The sequence below is a fragment of the Panthera leo genome, chromosome B2, assembly GCF_018350215.1.
Source record: "Panthera leo isolate Ple1 chromosome B2, P.leo_Ple1_pat1.1, whole genome shotgun sequence".
Lineage (NCBI taxonomy): Eukaryota > Metazoa > Chordata > Mammalia > Carnivora > Felidae > Panthera > Panthera leo.
Window position 1 is genome coordinate 143,975,425 of NC_056683.1, and position 22,367 is coordinate 143,997,791.

Genomic DNA, 22,367 nt, shown 5'->3' on the forward strand with positions numbered 1-22,367 from the left:
GCATGCTTGAAATCAGTGGAGACTATCATTAATAAATTTAAAGTCCCAACTTTTCTGTTCATAGGTTAAAAATCTATAGGTGAAAAATCAGTGCTTTCCATTTATACTAAGTCACGCTATTTCAAAGAAATGGTGGATTGGGGAACCTTTTTTAAAATAATTTTTAGGGGCGCCTGGGTGGCTCAGTCGGTTAAGCGTCCGACTTGGGCTCAGGTCATGATCTCGCGGTCCGTGGGTTCGAGCCCCGTGTCGGGCTCTGTGCTGACAGCTCAGAGCCTGGAGCCTGTTTCAGATTCTGTGTCTCCCTCTTTCTCTGCCCCTCCCCTGTTCATGCTCTCTTTCTGTCTCAAAAATAAATAAATGTTAACAAAAATAAAAATAAAATAAATAAATAATTTTTATTTTATTTTTGAAAGAGAGAGAGAGAGAGAGACAGAGGGGGACAGAGGATCCAAAGCAGGCTTCGTGCTGATGGCAGTGAGCCCCATGCGGGGCTTGAACTCAGAAACCGTGAGATCAAGACCTGAGCAGAAGCCGGATGCTTAACCCACTGAGCCCCCAGGCGCCCCTCCAGAAAGACAACTCTTAGCCCTCAGGCTTTTGCGCTCTGCTAGCTTGCTTTCTCTCTCATATTTTAGATAAAATATCTGTTCATATATTTACTAGCTTCTTGTTAATTCAACAGATATCTGTCAGGACTCTTCTGGGCCTGGGGGACAGACAGACAAGGCTCCTGACCTTTGGTGATAACAGAACGGTCTCTCGCTACTGAACTTGCATCGTGAAGTGAGTGTTCGTGAAGGGTCTCTGCGTCTCCTCTGACTTCAGGTTGTCTACACGGCATCACCGCTCCAGCGGTGAGGACCGGAAGAGGTCTTGCCCCTGGCTCCGCTGACGTCCTCTGTGCGCGCTGGAGTGTCAACCCACGGCACAACCCAGCGCACGGAGGAGAACAGAGGCTCACGGTGCACGCGGATCTATTTGTTGCCAGGAGACCACTGACTCGGTGCCGGGGACCTGGCCTGAACTGAGCCCCGTTCCTGCCGCTCTGGGATGTGCTCGCACTCTCCCCTTTGCAAGAATAAAGACCTCCTAAAGGGCATGACCGAGGAAAGGGGGGGGGGCGCACCTCCAGACTGCCGGGCTTCACGCCACGGCGCGCCAGCGGTTAGAGGCCTGCCGGGCAGGTGCCGCTCATGCTTAGTGGGGAGAGTGTGGGAAAAGTGTACCTGGTGCTTCGTTTTACTTCTCATCGGGCAGGGCTGCCACCCCTTCCTCACCCACGCAGAGGTGTCTGACACTTAGGACGGGCTCCAGCACCAGGCTGCGATGGCTTTAAGCTGGCCGGCACATCGAGGACTGACCGCGGCAGGTACCCCACTGGCTGCCGTGGGGTATCAGACTGACCGTGAACGGGTTGGCCCAAAGTACAACTCTGAATATAGACTGAATGCCGCAGAGCAGGGGCGGGTTGTGCAACGATGGCCGGCAGGCAACAGGACCGCCACGCGATCGTGGGAGCAGGGCACACTCAGGAGGGGAATAACACCACAGCTGCAAGTGTAGACACAGCATCGCGGAGCTGAGCGGGCCTCCCTCCGTGTCCTACAGCGTATGACAGGGGTCACTTGTCCATTAGGACGGGATCAGGAAGGGCGGTCCTTCCGTCTGCCAGCTCTCCCCAGTGTCCCCGTAGGCACGGTGGCCTCCAGCATTTATGAGGAGGCACGGGTGTGACGGGGTGTGTAAGGAAGGAAGAGCAGCCCCTCTTGGGAGTTGATGCCTTGGGTTTGGAGCATCGTCAGGGAGAGAACCGTTGGGAGTGTGGCTCCTGTGATTCTAAGCCTGTTGACTCACGCAAACCAGGGCACAACCGTGGGCTCCTAAAAGACCACCTGCGGTTAATGTCAGCTAATCCAGCGGCATCCCCAAAGTTTCAGTTCACGTTCTCAAAATTTAGAGAGTAGTTGGTAGAAGGCCAAAGGAATACCTCTATTGAGAAACAGATTCATGCGAACGATACTCTAATAAAGGGGGCAAGTGTCGTAGTAATGTCGAGGACTAAATGTCCCACAGCGGGGATGGGGACATCAGAGCCCAGAGTGTGTGCTGCCATTGAAAGGCACACAAGTGGGCGTGAGGAGGAAACAAAGAATATCATGGCCAAAAGAAGTGGGAACCTGTCCATTAAACAAAATTAAACAGATTTCTTTTACAGAAGGAAGTCTGGATTGCCAATGTATATTGTGAGCGGGGATAATAAGAATGGCTTCCTTATGCGATTCCTGTGAGGGCTAAATGATGTGATAATTGTAAGGAACCTAGAACAAGCATAGAACGAATGCTCAATACAAGTTAATTGTTTGTGTTGTTGGTATTATCCAAGAGGGGGCTCTAGTAGGAATGACCTGGCAAATGTATTTGGCATGGTGACATTCCCCCTTTCCCCACTGAGTGTCTCTAGACACCAGAATACTATGGCGGATACACTGAGAAATACTGGACTAGGATACTGGACTAGGAAATATATATATATATATATATATATATATATATATATACACACACACACACACACACACACATATATATACACACACACACATATATATACATATATATACACATATATATACATATATATACACATATATATATGTATATATATATATAAAAAAATATATATATAGTAAAACCTTGGTTTGCAAGCATAATTCATTCCGAAACATACTTTTAATTCAAAGCACTTGTGTATCAAAGTGAATTTTAAGAACCATTGGCTCAGTTGTGATTATGTGACATTCGGCATCACATACCACTCGTATTGCAAAAGATATCGCTCATCTATCAAGCTAATCTTTATTAGAAATATTTGCTCATCTTGTGGAACACTAGCAGAACAAGTTGCTCACAGTCCAAGGTTATATATATATATATATATATATATATATATATATATATATATACAGTAGACAACTTACCAGATACAAAGTGCCTAATATTATTAATAATAAATAACAATAAGGGTAATTAGGGTTTATGGAGTGCTTTCTCTATGCCAGGTACTTGGCCGAGTATCTGCCCTGCATGACGTCTCATGCTTCTACTATTGGGGGACAGCTTCTGTTTTCATCTCTATTTGACAGAGTTGGACCGTGGGCTTAGGCAGTTAAGAGACTTGATGCGGGACAGCGGAGAGATTTGCACTCTGGGCAATGGTTCCAAATCCCCTGAGTGCCGAACTGCTATCCAGTTACACATCCTCCTAGAATTCCTGACTGTTATAACCACGCAGCTCATGTTCTCCAAGAAGCTCACCAAATCCTCACTTTTTCCGTAGCCCAGACTCACCATTTTTTTCAACTGGCACATGGCAGCGGGGACAGGGCTTGGTGGTTTTCTTGATTGTCTCTTTAGAGGCCTCTTCCCACCGAGCTTGTTCCGCGGCCTTCTCATCAACTCTGTAGGCCTGCGAATAAAGACAAAAAGAGTTGAAATTCGGATCTTTATGTCAGGGTTGAGGTTCCTTGAAACACCGATATGGGAACTTCTTCGAGACAGAAGTGTCTTCAGGCAGCACAAACACAAAGTCACTTGGCAAGTGGTGGACAAGGTTTGACACGGATGGGATATACTTCCCTTGGCATGGGCCCTTCGCTTGCAAGCTAAGAAAACACGGCTTGATTTTATAGTGCGAGATCCTCTCTTTTGTTGTTTTGAATAATTGTAATAAATAACATCTATCAGGTGTCCAACGTGCAGGCAGGGTGATCAGTGCTCTACAGACACTTCTTTGTTCGATGCTTTGTCAGGAGAGTGTCCTCGCTTTTATTTTCCATCGAGGATCAAGGGAGTTACACAGTTGCCCAAAGCTGGAGAGTGGGACATTTAAATGTTCTTCATCTTGTTATCCTTCATTCTTGCACCTGGGGAACGGTCTTCTGTCTTCAGGAGCCAGAAGAAGGAAACAAAGTTGACGTGGCTGGGGATGCAGAGAGAGCCGGGAACAGCCCATGTGAGGCCTCTGGGCTCAGGGGACATCTGCCCGGGCTTCTGTCCCGGCCGCGGCCGGGTGGGTGACTCTGAGATGCCCCTTCACGTCTCTGAAAGGTCTCATCTCTTAGATGGAAGTAAAAAGGTGCCTAGTGCCTTTGTGGGGTCTCAAGCACGGAGTGTGTTTCTTTGAAGGCGTGGGACTAGTGTCTGACACGTGTCGTGAAGTGATGTTATGAATTACCTTGGGGTCTATCACACGGCAAGCTCTCAGAAATGTTTGCAAACACTATTCACGGAGAGGACTGAGTCATCCCCGACCCTCAGCACAGGAGGAGGGGGTGTTTCATGCAACCACTGCAGACATTCATTCTGCTCCTGTCTAATCACTCACACGCTGCTGTCCTTCCCGCTTACTTCGATATTGGATGACGTGTGCAGAAAAAGAATTAGTACGTTTTAAAAAGTGTTTATTTATTTTGAGAGAGAGAGAAAGAGAGAGCAGGGGAGGGGGAGAGAGAGAGGGAGACAGAGAATCCCAAGCAGGCTCCGTGCTGTTAGCATAGAGCCCAACTTGGGGCTTGATCTCACGAACCACGAGATCGTGACCAGAGCTGAAACCAAGAATTGGACGCTTAACCGACGGAGCCACCCAGGCGCCCTGTGGATTGGCACATTTTTGGATTCAGTACAAGAAACGTGTAGTCTCGGTCTCTATCTAAAATATTTCAACATGTTAATCCAAATAGAATTCCTCCATTTTGGCTCCTATAGCATCTAAACAAATTTTTTGTGTGAGCATTCAAGTCATTTGGTTAACTTGTAATAATTATTTTAATATATTCCCAGAGCTAATTTACATTAAGAAACTACTAAAATTAACTCCTTACTAACTTTAAATATAAAGTAGGTAAGAAATCAAATACCAAAACATGCTCTAACACTCTGATATTACTCTAATAATAATGATAATAATACTCAACAAATTCATAACACTCGTTTTTACACGTTGACTCCCATCATTTCAGTTGCTTGTCATAATAACCTAGAGGAAACGGTGTGGTTTCTAATAAGTTAACAAACTCACAGATGAGCCCTCTGAGTGACAAAGGTCAGGTGCCAAGTTCAGGATGCTTACACTTCTGCAGCAGCATCAGTGCCTCTCAAATGCAAAAATTTGGAAAACCTGAAAGATGGGAACTCAAACCAGAGGTGCTCACACACAAGTTCCTCGCCCATGACACTGTGCTTTGAGCATCAAACTCTGCCCAGCACCATCATGCGTAGCAGGTGGCAGGTTTTCTAGGTGGTGAGCAGGAAGGCAAGAGCTAGTAGGTAGTCATCCTCTTATGGCCCTGGTGCAGGGAGGCGCTTGGATCTAAGACGTCACTTCTGGGGAGTAGAACCCTCCGTCCCACGTTCGAATCTAACGTCCAGCCATTCACTGTCACATTCAAAATACTTACGAAATGTTAAAGTGTTTCAGTCTTAATAAAGACACCAAAAGTAAAGGCAACAAAAGCAAAAATAAACGAGGGGGACTCAGTCAAACTAAAAGGCTTCTGCACAGCAAAGGAAACGTTCAGCGGAATGAAATGGGGTAAAATATTTGCAAATCAGATATCTGATAAGAGGTTAATATCCAAACTGTATATAAGGCTTCTAGAATTCAATAGCAAAAAAACCCAAGAAATCTGAGAAAAAAAAAATGGGCAGAGGATCAGAACAGACATTTTTCCAAAGAAGGCACGGTAAAAAGGTGCTCCGCATCACGAATCACCAGGAAAACACAAATCAAAGCCACCGTGAGCTATTTACCTCACACTTGGTAGAATGGCTATTGCAAACAGATAAGAGATCCCAAGTGTTGGTGAGGATGTGGAGAAAAGGGAGCCGTGGGCACCGTTGGTGGGGATGTAAACTCGTGCAGCGGCTGTGGTTAGACAGTGTGCCGCCACTTGTAACAACTCAGATACACCTTGGAGGCATTATGCTCAGTGAAATAAGTCTAAGAGAAAGACAAATACCGTATGATGTCACTTGTATGTGGTACCTGAACTTGAACTCGCGGCTACAGGGAATGGACTGACAGTGGCCAGGGGCGGGGTTCGGGAGAGAGGTAAGTCAAGGGTGTCACAAGGGACAAACTTTCAGTTATCAAATAAATGAATCCTGGGGATGTCATGTCCAGCATGATGACTATAGTTAACAATACTGTATTATATGTTTGAAACTTGCTAAGAGAGCAGATCTTAAAAGCTCTTAGGAGAAGAAAAAGAATGGTCTACGTATGGTGATGGATGGTAACTAAACTCGTGGTAATCATTTCTCTGTCTATATATCAAATCATTATGCTGCGCACCTGAAACTAATATAATGTTATATTTCAATAACATCTCAAAAAAGAACGATGTATTCTGAGGTAAATAGCTATGCTTGTACCCAACTTGCAGCATTTAGTGGTTTTTACTGTAATTCGTATGTATGTTTCTGTTGTTTCCAATAGAAAGCGAATTTGTCCAGGGCCGAGATCACGTTGGTATCTTCCTCCCACGACCAGGATCTGCCTGGCACCTGGTAGCCACTCGCGATGTTTTGGCTGAGTAATGAAGGAATGACACTAACACGATAAGCATCCAGGGATAAGGCCCCAAGAAGCCGGTGGGGCACGTGGGGTGCATCCTAATGACGGCCTTGCAGTGAAGCAAATTTCTTTCTGTGAATTAGCTATCCCATTCACAAAGGAGGCCTCCTTTATAACTCAGAGGGTGTCATGTGATTTGTCAATACTTTGTTAGGATAAAACAGAGTAAGTTTACTGGCTAAGAATAACCACAGGTACTGAGAACTTCCTTTGGCCCCGGGATGATTTAATGATGACTCTGGCTGAGAGTGCAGGGTGATAAAGCTGTGGTCGATGACAGCAGTTGCAAGATTTAGTAAGTAGGTTTGTATCTTAAGTACACATCTTCCAATCAGCTCAGATTCACCTGTGGGCTTAATCCTCAGTGATACATAGCAAACATCCCCTAACCATATGCTCCAAGATTTTCTTTTTTAAGGTCTGGGAGCTCGTATCTCTAAAGTGATGCTGTAAAATTGTTTGCGGGGGCATATAGATCAGAGAAATACATAGTTCTACTTAGTAAAAACTAATTTCAAAATTCTTTTCAGCAATATGGCTTGCTGTACAATAAATGCAATTCTTCTCAGGTCTATGCACCTAAAAATGATGGATGAAATATGAAAGAAAAATCTTTACTTAATGCATGGCTGATCTGGTGGGAGAATACAGGAAATCCCTGATGGCTAGAATAAGAAAGAGAAATTTTAAAAAGTTAAAAATAAATGGGGGTGTCTAGGTGGCTCAGTCGGTTGAGCATCTGACTTTGGCTCAGGTCATCATCTCGCGGTTCTTGAGTTCAAGCCCCGTGTCAGGCTCTGTGCTGACAGCTCAGAGCCTGGAACCTTCTCTGGATTCTGTGTCTCCCCTCCTCTGCTCATACTCTGTCTCTCAAAAATAAATAAGCATTAAAAAAATTTAAAAAAGAAAGAGAAAATCCTCTTGGGTAAAGGAGGGAGGAATCTGGGGTTTGCTATGGGGCTGTATTCTTTGTCTCAGGGTGCCCAGAGCTGGGTCTTTACAGGCCCCGAGAGTATAGACTGGACAAAACCTGGACCGGAGCAGGGTGGAAAGTGGAATCAAATTTTCCCATTACACACACACAACCTAGACTCCAGAGGGGTGATATCCTCAGCTGATGGGAAAAAAGTCTTCCCAGAAGAGAGAATTGGTAAAGAATTAATAAAGCTATGTGCTGGTCTCAGCCTTATGGTGAGGCGGGTTGGGGAGACAAAGTTTGAGAATTCCTAACCACCAAGCCTTACACCCAAGGTTTTGTGAAAAGAATGCATACTACCTGATTACCTGAGAAAAGAACCCAAGCCAAGAAGTTAATTTGAAATACTCAGAATGCTCTGGTAGCATACCCATGAACCTGGCTGAAGCAAAACTATTTTCCATAGAGTACTGCACTTCATTTATTTACTTAAAAATTTTTTAAATGTTTATTTATTTTTGAGAGACAGGGAGACAGAGAAGTAGGGGAGGGACAGAGAGAGAGGGAGACACAGAAACTGAAGCAGGCTCCAGGCTCTGAGCTGTCAGCACAGAGCCTGACGTGGGGCTCGAACCCATCGACTGAGAGATCATGACCTGAGCTGAAGTCGGACGCTTAACTGACTGAGCCACCCAGATGCCCCTAGATTAATGCACTTTAAAAAGCCAAACTTCAAAAAAAAAATCATGCAAATAAAATTCCAAAAAGCCCGAGATCACACAAAAAAGTTGCAACTATAGGAGAAAACAAACTATCATGAGTGAAAGTGACAGAAATATAAAACTGAAGAACCTGACCAACAAAGGTGTGGATACTGGAACAATCAGATACAGAACACAAAATAAATATATTTGATATGCTCAAACACCTAAAGGATAGAAAGTGTGGTAAAGGCATCAGAGACTGTCATGATTAACCAGGCACATTTGGAAAAGACACATACTTCTTTGTTTCGTGCATTTCTTTCTGAACACAAAGAAACTAATGATTAGAATTAGAAACTCACTTGATGAATTACATAGCAAATTAGACACAAATGTGGGGTAACTCGTGAACCGGAAGATACAACTGAAGAAATAACACAGACTGCAGATCAGAGGGCAGTCAGTACAAAACGTGGAAAGTAGAGTGAGAGTGTGGACAGTGAAAAGGTAGAACACTTCTCTAGAGTTCTAGACAGAGAGAAATAGGAGAAGACAGTGTTTGTACACAGAGTGGCAAAGAAAACAGATTATATACAAAGTAACAGTTATTCTGACAGCTGATTTCTTGACCCCTGGATGCCACAGACAGTAATAGAATGTCCTCAAAGTACTGAGAGAACGTCAGCCTACTTAGAATCTTCTACAGGCAAAATTAATTTTCAAAGCGAACATTAATAAAAATACTTAGAGACGTAAGATACAGAGGATTTCTCACCAACAGACCTTCACTAAAGGAACAGCTACATAGGATAAAGTCCAAAGGAAGAGCTGAATCACAAGAAGGAACTGTGAGCAGGGGCGCCTGGGTGGCTCTGTTGGTTAACCTCCGACTTCAACTCAGGTCATGATCTCACGGTTTGTGGGTTCGAGCCCCGCGTCGGGCTCTGTGCTGACAGCTCAGAGCCTGGAGCCTGCTTCAGGTTCTGTGTCTCTCTCTTTCTCTGCCCCTCTCCCACTTGTGCTCTGTCTCTCTCTGCCTCTCAAAAATAAATAAATGGTTAAAAAAATTTTTTTTAAATAAGGAACTGTGAGCAAAGAAAATGGTCATATGCGGATAAATCAAAGCAAATACTGACTATACAAAACTATCAAAATCATGTTCCATTGGCTGGTTTTAAAAAACCAAGGTAGAACTAAAATGCTAGACAAGAATTGCATGTAAGTAAAAGGATTAAGTGGCTCTAAGGTGCTTATGTTATTTAGGCTGAGAGTCATGGACTTTGTTACACTGATATATGTTTACATTTCTAGTGTAATCATTAAAAGAAAAGAGAGAAAGCACTTGGCTTCTAAACAAGAAAAAAATTAATGGAAACAGCAGACCAATGAAAAGTCAAAGAGAAGGCAAGAAATGGAAGTATAGAAATATAGAAAGATACGGAAAGCATAAAATAAAGTGGCCGAAATGACTGCAAATACATCTGTACCCACAGTGATGTGAAGTCGACGGTAATCTAGAGAAAGGGTAGGTAAACAATGTCCCACGGGCCACGTCTGGTTTGCCACGGTGCTGTAGGTAACGTTTTATTGGAACAGCCATGTTCATTCATGTACATATTACCTAGGACTATTGGCAGAATTCCGCTGCAAGCATTTGCAGGATTGAGGACTTGCTTCCTGACCGGCTGTCAACTGGGACTCATTCTCAGCTTCCAGAGGCTGCCTGCATCCCCTGGTTCTTGGTTCCTTTCGTCAACAGTAGCGGTGGATGGAGTCCTTCTCGTGCTCGAATCTCTCCTGCCTCTTCGTCTGCCCCATCTCTCTGACTTCACCTGGGAAAGGTTTCCTTCTTTGGACCCACTGATTATCTAGGAGTCACTCCTTAATCGCGTTTGCAAAGTCCCTTCTGACAAGGCACCATATCCCCAGGGATCAGTGAGTCGGGTATGGGCAACTATCTATGAGGGGCCATTACTTGACCTACCATACTTGCCCCTGGTCTAGAGTGGGCTTCTCAACTTTTCTCTCTTGTGCCATGGTTCCCTTTGGCAGTCTTTGGACTTCTCAGAATGTTCTAATATAAAATTCAGAGGATGCCAGCTATCTTGAAATATGGTTATTAAATAATAAAATAATAGTTTTTGACGTAATGCTGTATGGGTTTTGTTGGGAACACATTAGTTAGCAGGATCCAGGGGTTGATGTAAAATTACCATTATTTTGAAATTGTGATGAGTGTAAGTGATACTTTAGGTTATCTGTAACAACTGTAACGTGATATGAAAACAGATTGCTCCCAAACGTCTGTGTATCCAACATCCCCGGCCCAAGGTCCCTCCAGATAGGGTACTGAGAACTCACACCCGGAGTAACAAAATACTTCTTGTGTCACCATTCGCACGTGAGCCTGAACTGATTTGGATCTGGCAGTCCGCCTGGGATACCTCAGCGGGCTGGGAGGTAGGTAAGGAGGTTTTGATTCATGGGAGAAGAGGGAAAGGGAAAACGCTAGAGCAGCAATTTCTGTTTTCATCTTCTGGCTTTTGCTTTGTCATCATTTCCTTTACAGACTCCGGGTTTTGAAGAGTTTTGTGCATGGAAGAGAGCACATCCCTTCCTTATTTTAAACGTGTGTACAGTTTCTGCAGTATTAGAAATACTGAAAATTTGATTACTTATTCTAGGGACCAGTTAGGATCTGGAGCGTTAGGTTGGCACCGCCTGGGCTGGGCATGGGCTACTGCACAGGAACTTTCCCAAGATGCCGAGGGGGAGAAAAGCCCTAGGCAGACCAGTGGGCGGCACCGATAGGGGAGGTGGGGGTGGGCACAGAGGACAGACTTCTCATATTGATAGGGCGACCATATGGCCTTGTTTGCCTTGTGTATCAGACGTCATTGTATTCTGATGCTCTGACATCTGGGGCCTCACTGACACCCGAGAGATCACCCCTCCCAGGGCTAGCTAATTCCTGGAGATAGATGGTAGCATGCTGCTCATACGCAAACCAGCCAATCCGGAGCCCATACCCCAACTGTCTCCTCTGCTGGGCTCGCACACTCCTGGCCACCGTGTCCTGTCCTCATCACACCCGGGCCAGGTAGGCCCGGGTCCCGAAGGGTGTCGCCTGCCCTCCTCTCGGGATCTGTAATAGACTATCTTTTCCATGGCAGTCATTTCCTAATCTGCTGGGCTTCATATTCCTGAGTAATAAAACCTGTCTTTTAGAACACCTAAGATAAAACCAGTGTATATCTAATGTCCCAGCAAAATTATTAAAATACCCTTCTGTCTCAGAAGTATCCTGGCTTGGATGATAGGTCATTGGGTGTTGTGTTCATTAACAATTAGCAGGTTAGCAAGCAGGTTGTTTTTATATAATGATAGGTGCCATTTGTTGAGAACCTACTATGTGCGAAACGCACATTGTTTCTATCACCTTTAATCCTTGCAATAACCCCACACGTAATACAGTGCAAATGCTATCCTTATTTTGCAAATGAAGAAAATGAGCCCGGAGAGGTTATATCGCCTCCCCAAGGAGATATAGATGGAAACGTAGACCTAAGTCTGTTTGCTTCCTGAGCGTCCACGTTCCCACCACAGTGTGGTCATTCGGGAGCCAATGCCGAACCACAGGCACATCTGGAGCATGAGGACGGCTTTAGGTGCGAAACACGGGGCGGCAGGGGGGCAAGCTGTCACCGACACTGGCCAGTCAGACCTTGCACGACAGTGGGGACACTTATAAGATTGAGGGGTGAGGCATGGGAAGAAGACGTGATATGGGGGAAGGACGAGCTGCGGGCACATGGCGTGTCCAGTCACTGGCTGGCCAGCCCGGTAGAGAGGCCCAGGAGGCAGCTGAGGGTGTTGGAAGAAAGCCCAGGGACCCACGGTGGGGTGGGGGCGAGAGATCTCAGTGCCCGCTCTTCAGAGAGATGCCTGAAGCTACGTGGATGCCTTAGGGGCACAGGTGAGACGAGATGCCAAGGACACTCGTGGAGATGCCCACGTTCAATGATCTGAGCCAAGAGGAGGAAGCCTGGGGCCGGAGGAATTAGCCAGCACCTTAGCAACAAGGCCAAATGGGGATTGTGTGAAATCTTTTTTAGTTCCGTGCTCGAGGAGTTTCTGATATGCCTGCTGTCTCTTGGGAGAGGTCGCTCTGACTACCTACCTACGGCCGGTTAGGGCCCAGGTGTTTTATAGCCTTGAGAAATTAGAAGTTAACTCCCAGAAAATTGCTAAGGTAGGATTTTTCTTTTTTTCCTTTCTTTCTTTTTCTTTTCTTTTCTTTTCTTTTCTTTTCTTTCTTTCTTTCTTTCTTTCTTTCTTTCTTTCTTTCTTTCTTCTTTTTTTTGGTGGCAGAGGTTACTTCCCTCCCTTCCCCCACCCCAGGGCATTAACTAGTTTGTGTATAACTTAGAAACAGCATTTCAACGTCCTTTCCCGATAAGCAATAGGGCATTCCATTCCTCAAATGCTCATGGAGGCAGCTCTCTTTCTCGTCCCTTTGCTGGTTTTTCTGCTGAGTGCATGGGGAAGACTTCACTCGGTGTGGGCTAACACAAAACTGTGTTAGGAGTCGTGCCGAGACACCGTGAAGTTGTGGGTTTGCAGTCTGCAGTGAGCAGGTGCAGAGGGAAGGGAAGGGAAGCTGGCTCCTCTGGAATCTTGGAGGCCAGGAGGGAAGGGTTTGGAGAAGAAATGGTGACAGTTTCTATTGCATCAGAAAGAGTGCTCTCTGTGTCAGGGGCTTAATGGTGATCTTTTTTTTTTTTTTTTTTTTAAATGTTTATATTTGTGAGAGAGAGAGAGAGAGAGAGAGGAAGGGGCAGAGAGAGAGATGGAGACAGAATCCGAAGCAGGCTCCAGGCTCTGAGCTGTCAGCACAGAGCCCAACGCGGGGCTCGAACTCACAAGCTGGGAGGTCATGACCTGAGCCAAAGTCGGATGCCCAACCGACTGAGCCACCCAGGCACCCCGATGGCGATCTTTAAGTTAGCAACTGTAGCCTCCCTAAAAGGCAGGTTTTGTTATCAACTGTCTCTGCTGAAGAAACCACAGCTGCAAGAGACGGCAGAACGTGCCTGAGGCCACGCAGTCTGTGAGCAGCAGAATCGGAATGTAAACCCTGAGCTCTCTGATTTCATACCCTCACGCTCTTGTGACTACAATCAGTAGATGTCACCTGCTACAAAGAGGACTAGGGGACTGGAGGCCGTGACGAGGTCATGGAGTACTTCTACTCGCAACCAATAGGCAAGAGGGAGAAACCTTGGCTTCCCCTGCCACGGCCACGGAGCCCCACTCGCCTGCTTCCTTCAGCACCACTCTCTGTTCTGCCATCACTGTCTTCTGTCTGGCTCTCCCTTCCACGTGGCCTGTTGAAATGGTTCTCAGAGGGGACAGGGGTGAGGCCCGAGCTGCCGAAGCCGATGCCTTCTCTTTGTCCTTATCACCTCGAAGCATTGGATGGTGCCTTACACTCCTGGGCTTCCTTCCTCCTGGGCAGAACAGAGTCCCCCAGAAGGCCCTTGGGAAGCCCACGCCTGCACAGCAAAGTTACTCCTGTTGCTTCCTGGCTCACCCGCTGGATCCACAAGGGGCGGGGGGGCAGCCAGAGACTCACCTCACTGCTACAGCTCTAACCGACACTTATTTCTAAGCCACGAAACTGTCCTGGAGCATCATCCTTCAAGAGGTCCATCTGTGCCCAGGTGACAGTCTGTGTTAGACCTTTGACGGTCAACTCCCCGGGGGAAAAGGCTGTTGTTATCAAGCCCTTTTTACTGACCATGAGCCCATCTTGGCTTAGCATCCTTTAGGAGTATCTTTTTTTGTTGTTCATTTATTTCTGTTGGGGGGAGGGGCAGAGAAAAAGAGAGGCAGAGACAGACTCCCAAGCAGGCTCCATGTTATCAGTGCAGAGTCAGACGCAGGGCTCCAACTCACAAACTGTGAGATCATGACCAGAGCTGAAATCAAGAGTGGGATGCTTAACTGACCGAACCACTCAGGCGACCTGGGAAACATATTTTTGAGAAGCTGCATACACTAAGACCAGACTCCCATGTTCCAGGAGTATCTTTAATACTGCTGTTCAAATCCATCTGGAATGATTGTAAGTGGTGGCCAGGTGCCCACTGCTTCAGGGTCACGGAGGGATTTAAAAAAAAAGGATTCTTGAGCTCACACCCTGAAGATTTGGGTTCAGCAGGTTTGGATTTGAATCTATAAGAACACCGTGGGGAGTTGTGAGGTGTAGGGAGGTTTGAGGACCATCTCCCTCGGTTGGTAGGGTAAGCTTTTTCTCTGTTATGAGTTCAGGTGTCGAGCTACAAAGCAGTGGCTGGTGTTGCTGGGAGGTGAAGGTTTTGTTGTGATTCCGCGTTGTGGAATCTACGTGCGATTAGCTGTGTCTCGTATGGGGCATTGCAACAAGTAGGTTAATTGCATAGGCCTGCTTATTGCTTATTGCTTACCCATCATGAGAAGGAATGGTGTGTGTGTGTGTGTGTGTGTGTGTGTGAGAAACAGGGGTGGGAGCGGAATGTCTTCTGTCTTACATATTAGATGGCTAAAGGCAGCAATTTCCTGCATTTTCCTATATGTCTTCCAAGTTGCATTAGCGAGGTGAAATGTTGGCCTGATACCTGATCTGTGGCTCAAAAGAGGACGAAGGTTTTTGTTCAAGCAGTGAAAATTTGTAAGTGAATATTTAGAGGTGTCTGTGTCAGAGGTAGTGGTTCAGAGTGGGGCTTTGAAGTTATCATGCCTGAGTTAAGCCCCAGCTGCGTTTTTTTTCTTGCTGTGTAACTGGACAGGTGGCCAAACTCGGTGTCTGCTCATCCCTAAGTGTGAAGAATGTGGTACCTACCTCACAGGGTTGGTGTGGGCCAGTACGATAAATGGGCAAAGGGCTTAGTACAAGGCCCGGTACCCCTGAATGCTAACTTCCTGCTTCCTCTCATCATGATCGTCATTATTTTGCCATCACTGCCACCATCATCATCACCTTCACCACCATCATCATCACCCTCATTATCATCACCATCATCTCTGGCTTATAGAGGTGGGAATATCAGACTATGCGAGTTTGTATAAACTAAAAAGGCTGCTGAAGGTCTGGATTGGCCTTAAGTCTCCTTTGAAAAACACAGGTAAATCAAAGCATCCTTAGAGAGGTTTTAAAATTTGTGCCGAGGGGTTGTTGCTAATGTATACGTAAGTTAGAACAACTTGAGAGACTACTGTTCACATGCATTTTCTCTTTCCTGCTTTAGGAAACGTATTTGTTATACCTGTTTAGCCAGCACTTGGAAAAGTAAATCCCAATTCTAAAAGTCAAGAACAAATCTATTTTCCAAAAAGGATTAGATTGTCATTAATCACCGAAAACATAGTTGGTTCAGTTCAGATGGGAATGTTTGCAGGTGAATGCCAGCTTTGAAGTGTCATCACTTTTATCACCAAAATCGAATGTCCAGGTAACGCCCCTTGCCACCTCGTTACTGACAACTCCCACCTCTGCAGACAGTGGCCCTCCCAACTTTCCCAGAGTCCCCCAGCAAAGTCTAACGGATGTTCTCCTTGACGACCACTTCTTGTGAGCGGCCCGCCCCCTGCTGGTGAGTCAGAATACTGCAGTACCTTTCAGGCACAAGGATGTCAACAAAATTGTTTTTGTTCTCACATTTTACAAACTATTGCTGTCTCTTTGGGGGGAATACATATACACATTATTATTAATATTACACAATTTCAAATTAGAAATAAATAGGTTAGAAGTAATTTCTATATATTTATTATATATCTACAGATACAGATGTAGATTGCACATACACATATATTTGGAAAGAACTCGTTGGAGTACTAATATGTAATAGAGTGTCTGGACGAAGGCTGTATAGGCTACTAGGCTCCACTCTCATCACTAAGTTCTAAATTTCACAGGCCACACTTTAAAATGAAATTTAAAGAATTTTTTTAATGTTTATTTTTGAGAGGTGGGGAGGGGCAGAGAGAGAGGGAGACCCAGAATCCGAAGCAGGCTCCAGGCTCCGAGCCGTCAGCACAGAGCCCGACGCGGGGCTCGAACCACGTCATGAGATCATGAGATCATGACCTGAGCCGAAGTTGGACGCTTGACTGACGGAGCTGCCCAGGCGCCCCTAACTTGTATTTTTGATAACGAAGATCTCTGGGTCATGGCTGGGTTAGGTAAGTAATTACTAGAATTATCAACATAGATGGGAGTTTGAATACGGGAGCACCACTAATACAAAGAGGAAGCCAGAGCAGAGCACATAGCTTGTGCTCTGTGCAAAGTGAGGCTGTGCTGGTACAAAGCAGACCATTATTTTTCTTAGGGCTGACACAGAGATCTATTCATTCAGTAAGCAAGTGTTGGGTGCCCACGATGTACCAGGCACTGTCCCAGGTACTAGAGATGCCCTAGGAAACACAAGAGATGACAGCAAACCAAAATGTCCCTGTCGTGTGGTGCTTACGTTAGCAGAAGAGTCGTCCTCTTCGGATGCGTTGGCATCACCTGGTCGGCTCCCTGAAACACAGACTGCCACACACCCTCCCCCAAAAGTGCCAACCTCGTCTCTGAAGCAGGTGTGGGGTGGGGCCCGAGAGCTTGGGATTTAACACATTCCTGGGTGACGTTCATGCTGCGGTTCCGTGGACCAGCCTCTGAGAAGCCGCTGGCAGAACGTATGCGCTGCGGTCCGCACAGACAGAATGGATTCAGGGCGTGTGGCCCCAAAGTCCCCCCCCATCTTATGTAATCCTGTAGGGATGGGGATGGATGCGGAAAGATGACCTCATCCAGCTCGCACTGTGATTTGTCAGGCTCCGAGCTAGGCATCATGCATTCGTTATTTCAAGAAATCTGCCTGGTTTTACAACATCATATTACACATGAGGGAAGCATGGCTTTGAGAGATTACATGGTTCACTTAATAAATTACTACAACTAATGTCTCAGTCAAGGTTCCCCAGGGAGACAGAATGAATAGGATATGTATATATAATATGTAGCATGTAACATGTAATATGTAATATACGGAGTTATTTTAAGGAATTGGCTCATGGGATTGTTTGAGCTGGTCAGTTCAATACTTGTAGCACAGGCTGGTCGCCTGGGAACTTGGGCAGAGTTTCTGTTACAGTCTTGAGGCAGAATTCCTTCTTATCCGAAAAACCTCAGTCTTTGCTCTGAAGACCCTCAACTGATTGGATGAGGCCCACCTGCGTTTCGGGCATCCCCTTTACGGAAGAAATAAACAAATACCTAGAAATGTGGTCTTGACCAAATCTAAAAATACCTTCACTGCAGCAGCTAGACCAGCGTCTGACCAAGCAGTGGGGCTCCACTGCCCAGCTAAGCGTCACGGTCATGGAAAGTAACCGCAACAGCCTGTCATGGCTGCGACTTTTTCGAGACCAGATCCGTTGGACTACAAAGCCATTTTGCCTTGCCTGGGATTCCTCATGGAACAAGGCCAGGCAGACGAGCGGCACAAGTGGTTCTTACAGAGGAAAAGGACATGAAAACTGGGCAAAGAGCCGGAGAACCTGAAGCGTGCTGCCCCCCTTCGTGCTCGCATTTGGCACCTGCTTGGTTTGCGCGGAGGTGATCGGGCAGAGCAGATGAACCATTTTCCCCACAAGTGGTCAACAAGCCTCCTGCGGATGACAACACCCATCTCCCCTCGTTTCTCATCTATCAACGAGTGAAGGATTTACGGGAGCCGGTAGTCAGCTCTCCCGTGGGACCTGTCCTCTGGTCCTCCTGGCCCCGGGGGCCGTGGAGAAAGTGGCAAAGGGTCCTCGTTTCCAGGTCATTTGCAGGTGGCCACGGGTTCTTGCAAAATACCGTCTCCCTTAAGGATGTAGCGCCATCTGGTGGAACAGAGGGGCTCTGCAGGTGCTTCCCTCTTGCTGGAGAGGAAATCCAGGCGGGCTCGCCTGGGCTTGTTCTCCTGGGTGGAGATAAAATAGTCTCTGGGGTGTGTGGGTCTGTGGGGTGCATGGTGTATGTGGGGCGTGTGGCATATGTGGGATGCGTTGTGTGTGTGGGGGGGTGGGGGCGGCGTGTGGTATATGGGTATGTGGGGGTGTGTGTGGGTGAGTGTGGGGGTGCGAGGTGTGTATGTCGGGAGTCTGATGCATGCGTAGTGTGTTTAGGGGGCTGGGGTGTCGTGCGGTGGATGTGTGTGTGGGATGTGCACGTGGGGGTGTGTGGTGAGTACATGGGATGTGTGCATGTGTGAGTTTCTGTCACACGAGATGCAGGCTTGCAAATGAGGGTGAAGAGTTTACATTTGGCCCTTTTCTAGCAAACTGGCCAGGATTCCATCCCAGCCCCTCCCGGATCCAGCACCCTAGAGGTAGCCCCCTGTTCAGGTGAGCCTGCCCTGCTCCCGGAGGTGCTCCAGAGCCTGGGGAAGGTCGGGGACTCCGGGCAGCTGTCTGGCTGGGGCTGGGGTATGAGAGCTCAGGTAGCCTGGAGAATTGTGTCCCCCAGTGTCGACACCAGGCGGGAAGGGACTCTCGGGGCGGGGGGGGGGGGGGGGGGGGGGGGGCTGGGGCGGCTTCTGGAGAGGAGGGGAGAGGCCCCATGGGAGGGGCTGAGCCCCAGGAAGTGCTGCATCTGGGCTCAGTGTGAGCTCTTCCTACAGTGACAGCCCCAGAGGAGAAGGAAAGAGTCTGGAGGACAGGAGGGTCCTTGGAGAGACAGGGACATGGTCTGTGTGGTAAGGGTCTGCTTCCCAGTCGTGTCAGAGAGTGTGTGTGTGTGTGTGTGTGTGTGTGTGCATGCAGGTGTGTGCATGCATGCATGGTTGTGTGCATGCATGTGTGGGTGTGTGCGTGCACGCAGGTGTGGGTGTGTGTGCATGTGCTTGTGTGTGCATGCATGTGTGGCTGTGTGCGTGCATGTGCGGGTGTGTGCACGCATGCCTTCATTTGGCCTCTGGTGTTGTCTTTCATTTTCTTTCTCTGTAACGCCTGGTATTTTTAGCATTCAGCCTTAAAAATACCCAAAGCCCAAGTTTGACCATTTTGTAGTACTTTACAGCTTATAAAATGATTCACATACATTCTCATTTCATTATTTATAGCGCAGTAGAGCTTGCTGGCCCCATGTGGCAGATGAGGAAAAAATGCTGTTAGAATTTGGGTGACTTGCCTGGGAATGGAGAAAACCGGAGCCCGTTCTTCAGTGTACCAGCCCCGCTCCCCCAGAGCCTATCTTTCACGTGCTGAGCACTGGGGAAATGGGCTACCGAGGGCTGGGGGAGGGGAAGGCCCCTCCTCAGCAACTTTCCAGGAGTGACACGCTGGGACGCACCTGCATAGACCGCAGATGCATCCCAGCCGTTCGCGTCCGCGAGGCCATTCGCATCCGCGAGGCCATGAGGCTGTACGTCCAGACCCTAGGGCTTCAGGGAGGTGGTGATCAATCAAGCTGTTTTGCCTAAACCAACACGTGATTCCGAACTACACTCCTAAATGACCGGGGCCTGCACCTCGGGGAGAGTAAGTTTCATCCGGTTCCCAGTTCTGGGGCGGCACTTGTGCAGAAGTAGTAAATGGCCGAGAGATGTGGGCGATGAGAAACAGAGGCAAAATATATCCAGGACTCCAGCCTCTCCAGAGCCTCCTTGTCTCATTCTCCACCACAGGGAGGCCCCCTCCCAGCCCCTGGCTGTAAACCCTAGGGGGCTGGGGTAGGGATCGTGGCTGGGGGGCCAGCGACTGGACACTATTAATCTTGTGGCTTATCCTTGGCTCCCTCCTCCGCATCCGCTCTAAGGCGCTCTATGCATCCGTTCCTTGGCGGGCTGTTCACCTGTGCTCAGACGTCCAAAGTGAGGTCTCTGTCCCTGCACACTCTCTGCTCTTCCTCCAGTGTTTCCTCCTCCAGGTAAGGGCACCACCCTCCGCCCAAGTTAGAAATCCAGGCATTGACCAGAACTGTTGCTTCTCTCGTTGCCAAGGTCCACGGACCCTACCTCAAACACCCCCTCTTTTTCTCCTAAGGGGCTGTTCCTGACAGTGCTTCCCAAGTCCCTTCTGGGTGCAAGTCTCGGGGACTCTTTCCCCGGGAACCTGACCTATGACAGTTGGTACGAGGAGTGGTCCTAGAACACAAATTCTAAAATGGGGGGCGGGGAGGTGGTGGAGGTAGAGACCCACCAGGTGGTGGCCACAAAGGAGGCCTACTGGTGGCAGATGAGCACTGGCCGCTTGGAGGGGGTCCAGAGCTGCAAAGGGCTATGCAAACAGTCTCTGCCACGGAGCCAGGGTATGCAAGGTTTCTGTGGCGGGAAAAGACATCACGCGTTTATTGCAATCACAGTGATTCACAGTGATGGCATCTAGGGCCCTGCAGCCGAAAGTAATGCACCATTTGGAAAAAAGCTCCCTGGCACACTCCTGACCTGTGGGGCTGGTCTAAGCAGCAATCCTTTCGATAGCAAACGGTCAAGTTCGGTAGTTGTGGCTTTAGTATGGTATGAAACTAGGGGCCTGGACCATTGGGGACGAAAGGGGTGCGAAAGCCTGGCCCCTCTGGGATGCAGAGCAACTCTGAAGGATCGCCCCAGCTCGTCTTTTCCGTCTCAGATTTCATTTCTTCCTGTGACCAATTCCTTGAACGTCTCAGAAGACTAAACGTTACAGCATCCCCAACTTCCCGATTCTGCCTCTCAGCATACGATATTTTAATTGTTAGTTTTTTTATGTCACTAGAGTATAAACTGCATAAGATTGGGGGTTGCTCTATTTTGTTTAATGCTGTATCCAAAATACCTGTAGTCTTAATGGTACAGAGTAGATTTTATATAAGTATTTACTGGATATCCCTCTTTTTTCTCGTTTTTATTGATTATGAGGAATTAAGACAGCCAAAATAAAATTCCAAGTCACGTAACAGGTGTAACACAAAGGTTGGAGACAAAATTCTACCCTAGATAGATGTGTTTAATTTTTATGGAGTTAGCTCTCAACACTTAAAAATAAGGATATTTAACATAAACACATGAGTTTCAAACTACCGAAAAATTAATCAATTTGGAAAATCTGGTAATGTTGGTCCCCCATTTCTACTTGGCCAAATTGGCTGGAGCCATGTGCTTCCAATTTTGCACAGACCACCCCCCTCCCTCCCCTCCTCCGACATAGGCTAGGTGCAATTGTGTTTGCAGAGAGTTGTTTTAATGTGATTTTTTCTTGCTGTATTTGTTTTAAAGGAAAACTAGAAGAGAAGTAAAATGTGTCTTCATCCTTGTCAACACATGGGAAAGTCCATGAATCTAATCTAATGTATACTATTATGAGTGCCACCTTGGTATAATATTTCACAAGCCAACAATAGCCTACACATATCCCCTTTTCAACATGCAGTGTGACACCAGTTAGAACTATTGATTGTCAACTCTATGACCCTGGGTGTCTCTGTCTCCCTCCCTGTACCTTGCCTATGATCTAAGTATGTGGTATAATGTTGTCAAGAGGCTCGAAATGAGATGGTGTATTTGAAAGTGCTTTGTAGGGGCGTCTGGGTGGCTCGGTTGGATCAGTGTCCGACTTCAGCTCAGGTCATGATCTCACCATTCATGGGTTCTAGCCCCGCATTGGGCTTTGTGCTGATAGCTCAGAGCCCGGAGCCTGCTTCGGACTCTGCGTCTCCCTCTCTCCCTGCCCCTCCCCTGCTTGTGCTCTGTTTCTCTCTCTCTCAAAAATAAATAAACATTAAAACATTTTAAATAAAAAAAGGAAGTGCTTTGTAAATAAGTACTATACGAGTGTACATTATTATTTTTATCCCAGGCAAATTGGAGGTTTATTCTTCTAATTTAGGAGGTAGATGGAGGGAACAGTGTGGTTTGCTGTGGGCAATCTTATTTTCTCTTACAATTCAAAAGATGGCCAGGACAAAAGCCAACCCTGAAGTTACTGCCCATTCTTTTTAAAAATTTTAAATGATTTGTTTTGTTTTATTATATAAAACAAACTTCATTGAGCATTTTAGAGTAAGCTTTTTTCCTGATTTCCTAACTTTTTCCTAATTATGAAAGAAAGTAGCTAG

The 22,367-nt window shown here is 46.9% G+C and overlaps 1 protein-coding gene across 2 annotated transcripts in view; it reads right to left on the reverse strand.

Annotated features, from left to right (window-relative positions):
• PRKN (parkin RBR E3 ubiquitin protein ligase) overlaps positions 1-22,367 on the reverse strand; it is a 1,339,251-nt gene that overhangs the window by 5,899 nt on the left and 1,310,985 nt on the right. For both annotated transcript variants that reach the window (XM_042940251.1, XM_042940250.1), the window contains exon 11: positions 3,352-3,469. In XM_042940251.1, coding sequence (XP_042796185.1) covers positions 3,352-3,469 — 118 coding nt within the window. The remainder of the gene's footprint in view (positions 1-3,351; positions 3,470-22,367) is intronic.